This window comes from Octopus sinensis, linkage group LG19 (genome assembly GCF_006345805.1).
Source record: "Octopus sinensis linkage group LG19, ASM634580v1, whole genome shotgun sequence".
Classification (NCBI taxonomy): Eukaryota; Metazoa; Mollusca; class Cephalopoda; order Octopoda; family Octopodidae; genus Octopus; species Octopus sinensis.
The window spans coordinates 28,701,089-28,711,312 of record NC_043015.1 but is presented as its reverse complement, the minus strand read 5'-3'; the positions used below and the strand labels follow the sequence as shown (position 1 = coordinate 28,711,312).

General features: G+C 34.7%; 2 protein-coding genes across 2 annotated transcripts; both read right to left on the bottom strand.

Moving 5' to 3' along the window:
- Positions 1 to 483: 483 nt before the first annotated feature.
- LOC115222209 (leukocyte elastase inhibitor-like) lies at positions 484 to 5,258 on the bottom strand. Its single transcript, XM_029792361.2, is given in 4 exon segments — positions 484 to 771; positions 2,736 to 3,029; positions 3,032 to 3,880; positions 5,244 to 5,258. Coding segments are annotated over 3 exon segments (1,152 nt in total). The 5' UTR covers positions 3,864 to 3,880; positions 5,244 to 5,258; the 3' UTR covers positions 484 to 745.
- Positions 5,259 to 7,532: 2,274 nt separating this feature from the next.
- On the bottom strand, positions 7,533 to 9,113 carry LOC115222161 (leukocyte elastase inhibitor-like). The gene has a single exon (XM_036511183.1). The coding sequence runs from the start codon at positions 9,082 to 9,084 to the stop codon at positions 7,921 to 7,923; it is 1,164 nt and encodes a 387-aa protein (XP_036367076.1). The 5' UTR covers positions 9,085 to 9,113; the 3' UTR covers positions 7,533 to 7,920.
- Positions 9,114 to 10,224: the final 1,111 nt, after the last annotated feature.

Sequence of the window (10,224 nt, the reverse complement as noted above, 5' to 3'; positions counted from 1 at the left end):
CAGAAGTAGTGGGGGAGCATCATAGCCATGTGTTGAGAGGGACTCTTCAGGGTTTGAATAATTCACCTCTGGAAACATGGGTGTTTCGTTCAACATCCTTAAACAACCCTTATTCAGGGACCTTTTGAGCTGGATGGGCTACTCGACCAGAAGAAAATTCTAAGTGGGCCCCACCTGCAAGGTCATGTGCTGTTGATCTTGATATGAGATCACCATGTCGCACACATATGGTTGTGATGCATGTGCCTAGTGTACCCTTATCAGACGGGTAGTCATGATGGGTATACTGGGCTTCGTATATTCTACACTAGTATCACTTTGATGGCATGCACTACTCTCTCACTCAATAATAATAATAATAATAATAATAATAATAATAATAACAACAAAATCGCAAAATACCTTAGGAATGAGAGCCCAGGTTCGAAATTTCCCGAAGACACCTGATGAAGGCTGGAGGGTATATCAGCCGAATCATTGTGTTAATAACAAACAAGATGAGGACAAATATCCATCAATTGTAAATAATGTATTTAATTCCTCATCTCTTAAATATAGAACTAAATTAAAACTATTCTTATAATCTTTCATTGCATAGATATGTCCATGGTTCTGCACAATTACAACTATAATGGTTTAAGTCATTCTACTCAAAAATATTGTAAATGGATTTGCTGAGTTACGTTGTCTACATAATACAATCTAGTATCCCATAAGAGAAAAATCTTTGACAAGACAATATCATCTATATCGTGGGGTTTGTTACTTTACCAATGAAATGGATCATTTTAGTTCGGTCATCAACAACTAAAAACGTGAATGGGTGATTGACATCAAATTGCATCCCAATTATCGACATATAATTTGAGACCACCATTCCACTTGCAGCAGCAGCTTCCGTTCCTTCGTATATAGTCGTATCTGGAGAATATAGAATATGAAGAGAAATATACAAAATAAATTTGTATAAACATTTGAGGCTACTGACTAGATCTCTAGATGGTGCAAAGTCCCCTTTCATCCCAAGGAAACATGGTGGTGGAACAATGTAGTTGACAGGGTCATTAGGGAAAAGAAACAGGCATGGAAAGACTGGAAGAACGGTGGTAGCAGGGAAATGTATCAGATCGCCAGAAGGGAAAATAGGAGACAGGTTTACTTAGTCAGAGGGGAAGCAGATAAGAAAAAAATTTGTCAATGTTCTGTGTCGTGAGGACCAAAGACTTAAAGTGTTTTGTGTTGCAAGACAGTGTGTGAGAGAGAATCATGATGTTATAGGAGAGATATACACACACACAAATACATGCATGCATGTACACGTACACACACACACACACACACTCATGCATGCATATTTTTATTATGAGTTACTCTCTCTTTTACTCTTTTACTTGTTTCAGTCATTTGACTGCGGCCATGCTGGAGCACCGCCTTTAGTCGAGCAAATCGACCCCGGGAATTATTCTTTGTATGCCCAGTACTTATTCTATCAGTCTCTTTTTGCCGAACCGCTAAGTGACGGGGACGTAAACACACCAGCATCGGTTGTCAAGCAATGCTAGATGGACAAACACAGACACACAAACATATACACACACATACATATATACGACAGGCTTCTTTCAGTTTCCGTCTACCAAATCCACCCACAAGGCATTGGTCGGCCCGGGGCTATAGCAGAAGACACTTGCCCAACCCGGAACCATGTGCTTGGTTAGCAAGCTACTTACCACACAGCCACTCTGCGCCTATATATATTTCTGTATAAATATTTCAAAATGTTGAGTTAGTATGAAGGACGTTGAGTAATTCTGCTTCAAAAAAATTAGATGAAAAACAAAACAAGAATAAAATAACTTGTTGGATTTATGAATGTTAAAAATCTCCAAACAATTATCAGATAATAGATGAACTGAGAACAATGGAATATTAGGCGTAGGTGTGGCTGTGTGGTAAGTAGCTTGTTAACCAACCACATGGTTCCGGGTTCAACCCACTGTGTGGCATCTTGGGCAAATGTCTTCTGCTATAGCCCCGGGCCGACCAATGCTGTGTGAGTGGATTTGGTAGACGGAAACTGAAAGAAGCCTGTCGTATATATATATGTATGTGTGTGTTTGTGTGTCTGTGTTTGTCCCCCTAGCATTGCTTGACAACCGATGCGGGTGTGTAAAAGTTTTGTAATGCCACAATTATTGAAACAATGTAATTATTTTATCAAGATCCAAGACATAATTACGAAGGGTGAACACGGGGGCTTAAAAATTTCGAATGTCTAAATTTAAAACAAAGAATATAAAAGCCAGATGCAATGAACACATACAAAATAATGGAATATTTACTGAGATACTTTATTAATATGAAGCATACAAATATTGATTTCACTTCATTCAACCAGAAAATAACGTTTACAGGCAACAGTAGATATATTGTTAAAATAGTAAACTTGCAAAGAAAGGATACTTTAAAAAGTGTCAAAATTTTCTGTCAATGTATGGCATATACAAATTCATAATATTGATTTAGATTAATGTGGTATTATAATATATCATTGAATAGATATGACCTTGGTTCTACACAGTTACAATTATGATGTCCTAAGTCATTTTACTAAAAAAACCATTCTAAATAAATTTGTTCAGTTACATTCTCCACATAATACAATGTAGTATTCCCTAAGAGGGAAATCTTTGACAGGGCAATATCATCTCATGTTGTAGGATCTGTTACTTTACCAATGAAATGGATCATTTTAGTTCGGTCATCAACAACTAAAAACGTGAATGGGTGATTGACATCAAATTGCATCCCAATTCTCGACATATAATTTGAGACCACCATTCCACTTGCAGCAGCAGCTTCCGTTCCTTCTTCATTAACATCAACAAATGCTTTATGAAACATTTCACTGGCATAAATATTCTTCTCACCACCAGTCATCCCAGATAAATCAGCTTTTAGAGGATCAAAAATATCAGGGAGTCCAAGCTTTTTCAAAACATCACCCAACTTAAAACTACTCTCTAATGAAATTTTGGCATATTTAATTCTAGAAGCATCATTTTAAATCCTTTTCTGTCAACAATGTCTTTGAGAAATTGAGCATTAATCTCCTTCTCTAAAGCAGCAAGACCATTGATTTCATTGGGAAGAATTACAAACATACTAAATGCTTTTCCTATATAAAGTAACTCAACAACTTTATAGTTGTTGCGTATTTTTGTATTAAAATCTTCAGATATATACATAAAATCATGAGATACAGTCTTGTCAGAGCTTAAATAAAACTTTCTAGATGATGTTGCTTGTTCTGGGAATTTTTCAGCTCACATTCCTTTGAAGTATACAGCATTAATAAGAACTAGAACCGACTGAGGTGTCACACTTCCACTTGGTAACAGATCGGTAATTTTGTCATTTGTGTTATTCTTAACCCAATCATTAATAGTAATTCTTGTCTTCTCAGCATTTGTTATGAAGTCTACATTTTCAATATCTGAAAAGAAATATTTTACCATGTTGTTCTTGTAGTCTTCTGAAATAGGGAATTTTTCACTGGCATACAAACGATTCACTGAATTGAATGTGACAAGTTTATCTGAGTTTTTCAAAAGTGAAAAATATTCTTTAAAAGCCAAAGCTACAGAATCTGGATTTGATGTTATCTTCAAAACATTTTCAAACTGTTTGGCAGAGTTTTGTCTTGCTCCCAAATAAACCATTGATAAAACAGTAGCAACACTGAATGGTGACATGAAGACATTTTCATTGGTTCCTGTAGCCACAGCTTGATAAAGACTGTTTGTAAAATAATCAATTGAAGCAGCAAGGTTACCGATGTCTTGTTTCTCTGCTGAGTCCATATCGTATACGATAGTGTCTAGAGAATATAGAATATGAAAAGAAAATATACAAAATAAATTCTGGCAAACATTTCAGTATATTGTAGAAGACATCTATGAAAGCAATGTCTGAAATCTCTTCTGTTCAAACTTTAAATTTAACTTTTACATGAACATATTTTGTACGGTAACACTCAATATGATTTAAATAGATTTTAAAATAATTAAAAATTTATAAGATTTAATAATATAACCATTTCTTTCTTCCATTCTTTATGTGGCATTTGGCACATACCTTAAAATGATGTTGAAATGTTTTAGCTTAAATACGGTGATTATTTACAAAATAGATTTGAACATTATGTATCACATTTAGAATACAGTTAGGAAACAATAAAATTTGGGTTTTTGCATAAATCATTTCAGACCATTTTCATACAGAATTCTTAGATCACATTAGTGTGTTTTACACTCTCTTGAAATATTGAACAGGAACTGTTTTTCAGGAAATTCTTTTGCATTTCATCTCTTCATATTGTATATTCTTTAGATGCCACGGAAATAATATGGACTAAGCAAAGAAACAAGACTTCGGTAACCTCGCTGCTTCAGTTGATTATTGTACAAAGAGTCTTTTTCAAGCTGTGTCTACAGGAACCGTTGAAAATGTTTTCATGTCACCATTCAATGTTGCTACCGTTTTATCAATGGTTTATTCTGGAGCAAGACAAAACTCTGCCAAACAATTGAAAATATTTTGAAAATAACTTTAAATACAGATCCTGTAATTTGAGGTTTTAAAGAATATTTTTCACTTTTGAAACACTCAGATGAACTTATTGCATTGAATTCAGTCAATTGTTTTAGTGCCAATGAAAAATTTCGTATTTCAGGAGACTAAAAGAACATTATTGCAAAAAATTTCTTTTCAGATATTGAAAATGTAGACTTCATGACAAATATTGGAAAAGGAAGAATTAATATTAATTACAATGTTGTAAGACAACAAGATGCTAGAATTGTTAGTATGCTGGGCAAAATACTTAGTAGCAATTTGTCCATCTTGACATTCTGGAGTTGACATTGTCATCCTTTAGGGTTTGACAAAATAAGTACCAATTGAGCACTTGTGTTGCTGTAATTGATTTACCCCTACAATTAAATTGCTGGCCTTGCACCAAAATTTGAAAGCAGTTTTAATGATTGTGCTGAAAATAACACAAATAACATAATTACCGATCTCCTAACAATTTGAAGTTGACACCTCAGTCGGTTCTAGTTCTTATTAATGCTGTGTACTTGAAAAGAATATGGCATAAAATATTCCTATAAAAAGCAACATCATCTAGAAAGACAATTTTAGCACAAAAATAAGCAACAGCTCTACAGTTGTTGAGTTACCTTATATAGGAAAAGCATTTAGTATGTTTGTAATTCTTCCCAATGAAATCAATCCAACTAAAGGAAAACTGATCTTTCTTACTGTTTCCACCAATGGCACACCCTCTGAAATATTTTCAAATCACTCACTACTGAAATGCAAACCGAGGCAAATTCATATGTAACCTGACACCACGATGCCTGATTACTCATCACAGGCAAGTGTTGTCCTTGAAATACCACATCCTGCTAAATGCTGGCCAAGTGACACAACCATCTTGCCTGCTTCACCACATGCCATCATCATCATCATCCATCATTTTGAATCCGGGTTTTGTCCTCATTAACGACGGTGGCCGGATCTACTTCAATGCCATAGCAATTGCCCTCACACCATCTCACACATTTTTCGGCAATCCTCCCTTCTCAAGCCAACCATCCCAATCACCTCCTCCACTTGTTCCCTCCACCTGTTCCACAGTCTATTTCGCTTTTGCCGTCCATTTCCCTCAGACTCTAGCACCCTCTTCACAACTTGCCCCTCATCCCTCGTGTAGCATCTGTTACAAGAAGCAGTTGTTGCTGAAATATCATACACTTAAGAATGTCATTCACTTGGCACCAACATTATGTTTGTTTCCCATAAATGAATTGATGTCGCTATGAGAGCAATAACAACCAGATGACTCAAACTGATCATTGGAGATTTAAATACATCAGCCCTTAAGCCACTCCAGATTTATTTTAAACTAGCAGTATCGCCCGGCGTTGCTCGGGTTTGTAAGGGAAATAACTATATAAGCATTTTTAGAGATGTAAAGTATAATAGCCATCTCAATATGGCTAACCACAAAGGGAGGGTGTTACTGTAGCTTTTTATGTTCTGAAATTTAATAATACATTTTTAGAGAGTTACTTCCCTTATATATGCCAAAAATGCATTAAAAATGGGGAAAATTGATGGTAAATTATTTTTAAAATCGTAGACTCATCGTAGATGCGCGCTATTACCCAGAAGGGCTCGATATGAATCACGACTATAAGATACCCGGTTTTGGTTAAACTGTACTGCAAAATGTGGGAGTAGTTAGGAATCTAAATCGTAGGAGACAGACAGCACACAACCTCACTTTTATATATAAAGATTCTCTTAACTCTCTCCTTAAATATCGGATGATGTGAAAATGTTTGCAATTTCGAAAGTTTTAAATGATGTGCCATAGTCAAAGTTTTATTAAACTGAATATATTGGGTGATACTTTCTCTTGTTCACTCATTCTTATATATGTATACACACAAACGGGTGTATATATATAACGTATACATATTTACTCTCCCAGACTCTAGGCTTATGTGTCTCATTTGCTCTTTTCCTCTACTGGTCATTCCATCCTGCCGCAGTTTTCATCAGATCAACTGATCCCACGGATTTGAGTCTGCTTCATAAGGTTTTAACTTATGCGGTATCCATTATCCATTTCCATATTACTTTATGTAGAAAGAAAAGGCTTTCTTCTTTTCTCTACAACAATATTTGTGCCATTTAAATTTCCCTCTCAGCAAAAAGTATTTTTGTGTTGAAAATATATTCTCAAATCATATTTTCTAATAATTTATTTAAGTTGTTAAGATGTATATTATGTCACTTTATCTATGAGGTCTGATCAAAAATTATCCGGCCTTGTGCTATAAAAAAAAAACTACAACACATATTAATTCAGCATTTAATCCTCTTTGAAGTAGTCCCATTCTGAAGCTACACAAATGACCCAACATTGTTTCCATTCATGGATGCTTTATGTACCATACACAGTATAAATACATCACAAAATTTCAATTTACTGCAGTATATATCTCCAGATAATATCCTTTAAGAACATGCTGCATATAAAAATACGATATATATCGAAGGCAGATGAAAATTGTTCTAGTTGCAAGTATGCTAGTTTCTAGCTGCAGCTGGTGAGTGTGTTAGATGTATTTCTGCCTCATCTAAGCAGCTGGTTGCCTATGAGTATATGCTATTGATAACATCCAACAGGACCTGAATGCATCTAGTATCCTCACCAACCAACCAACCAACCACTGCTAGGACAATCTTCATATGCCTGATATAAATAGCATTTTCAAACACAGCATATCATTGTGAGGTTTTATCTCTGTATGAATACTGTATTGAATCAATGTAATTTTTTAATGAAGATCTAAGACTAAAATACCAGAGACTATCAAGAGGGCTGAAGAAGTTGAAATGTCTACATTTGTAACAAAGCTATTAAAAGCCAGTTGCAATTAACACATACATTAAAATGGAATATTTACTGAGATGCTTTATTAATATAAACAGAAATAAAAACATACAAGCATTGATTTCATTTTATTTAACCAGTAAATAATGTTTACAGGCAACAATAAGTATATTGTTAAAATAATAAACTTGCAAAGAAAGGATACTTTAAAAAGTGTCATATTTTTCTGTCAATATATGGCAAGTACAAATTGATAATATTGATTTAGATTAATGTGGTATTATAATATATCATTGAGTAGATATGACCTTGGTTCTACACAGTTACAATTATAATGTCCTAAGTCATTTTACTAAAAACAATTCTAAATAAATTTGCTCAGTTACATTCTCCACATAATACAATGTAGTATTCCATAAGAGGGAAATCTTTGACAGGGCAATATCATCTTATGTTGTAGGATTTGTTACTTTACCAATGAAATGGATCATTTTAGTTCGGTTGTCAACAATTAAAAATGTGAATGGGTGATTGACATCAAAATCCAAGGGATTTATAACAAGTCTTCCTTTACATGGCACTAAGCGGGCCTTAGTTGCAGCTGCAGCTTCCGTTCCTTCTTCATTAACTTCAACAAATGCTTTATGAAACATTTCATTGGCATAAATATTCTTCTCACCACCAGTCATTCCAGATAAATCAGCTTTTAGAGGATCAAAAATATCAGAGAGTCCAAGCTTTTTCAAAACTTCACCCAACTGAAAACTACTCTCTAAACGAAATTTTGGCATATGTAATACTAGAAGCATCATTTTAAATCCTTTTCTATCTATAATATCTTTGAGAAATTGAGCATTAATCTCCTTCTCTAAAGCAGCAAGACCATTGATTTCATTGGGAAGAATTACAAACATACTAAATGCTTTCCCTATATAAGGTAACTCAACCACTTTATAGTTGTCGCTTATTTTTGTATTAAAATCTTCAAATTTATACATAAAATCATGAGATACAGTCTTGTCAGAGCTTAAATAAAACTTTCTAGATGATGTTGCTTTTTTTCCGAATGTTTCAGCCCACGTTCCTTTGAAGTATACAGCATTGATAAGAACTAGAACCGATTGAGGTGTCAAACTTCCACTTGGTAACAGATCAGTAATTTTGTTATTTGTGTTATTCTTTACCCAGTCATTAATAGTAATTCTTGTCTTCTCAGCATTTGTTATGAAGTCTACATTTTCAATATCTGAAAAGAAATATTTTACCATGTTGTTCTTGTAGTCTTCAGAAATAGGGAATTTTTCATTGGCGCACAAACGATTCACTAAATTGGATGTGACAAGTTTATCTGAGTTTTTCAAAAGTGAAAAATATTCTTTAAAAGCCAAAGCTACAGAATCTGGATTAGAAGTTATCTTCAAAACATTTTCAAACTGTTTGGCAGAGTTTTGTCTTGCTCCCAAATAAACCATTGATAAAACAGTAGCAACACTGAATGGTGACATGAAGACATTTTCATTGGTTCCTGTAGCCACAGCTTGATAAAGACTGTTTGTAAAATAATCAATTGAAGCAGCAAGGTTACCGATGTCTTGTTTCTTTGCTGAGTCCATATTGTATTTGGTAGTGTCTGGAGAATATAGAATATGAAGAGAAAACATATGAAATAAATTCTTGCAAACATTTCAAAATATTTTATTAGACATTACTTCTGATCAAACTCTAATATTAACTTTTACAGGAACATATTTCTTAACATAACACAGAGTTGATGTGTTTTAAACAGTTTTTAAAATAATTAAAAATTTATATATACCATTTTTTCTCCAATATTTATCTGATATTTGGCACATATCTTAAAAGTTTCATTTATAAGATGATGTTGGAACTTATCCATGTTTGCATTTCAGAGACAAATTTGAATGGAGCAGGTTTAGTTTTCATTTTTTGCATATATGGTAAGATAAGGTATCAAGTATAATGATATACTCCACCTGCTGAGAGCCTGGCCAAATATTTACAACAAAATGACATCTTCAAAAAAGGCCTCCATGTGCCTGGAGGTGATGTTGAACTAATTAGTGAGTAAAGGGAACTGGTTCTTTTTTACACTTTTGGGGTGCAACTTGGGTGCAACACAATTTCCTTTCTTTTTTGTTTCTAGAAAATACCAGTCGGTAACAAAACGCAACTTTAAAATATATACAATTCTTTATTCTCTTCTTCACAAATGAAGTACGATGGTATACTGGTATCCCCCTAGTTCAACACAGCAAAGCTGAATTCTAACGTTTGTAAGATTCTTACAATTCAGCAGCAACAGAACAGGTCAAATCCTAAGCGTCTGGGACAGGAGAATAGGCTGATCACACGTTTAAAAATACATCCTTTCTCTTCTATCGCTGTGTCTCAAGTCAACGACGCTATTAAGGAACACGATAGAATTCCTTTCCCAGTCTCTAGCGCATGTGCATGAGGAAACTTTCTTATGCCTTTCCAGAAGGTTCCAACCCCGCACACGCATACTGAAGAAGGATGTACCGCACACGCACCCTGAAGAAGGATGTACCGCACACGCACACTGAAGAAGGATGTACCGCACACGCACACTGAAGAAGGATGTACCGCACACGCACACTGAAGAAGGATGTACCGCACACGCACACTGAAGAATGACGTTGCGTGTGCGCACATTGGAATATGACGTCAGTACAAGTGTAATACCAAGCTAGACCGGATCCTGTAAACATAAA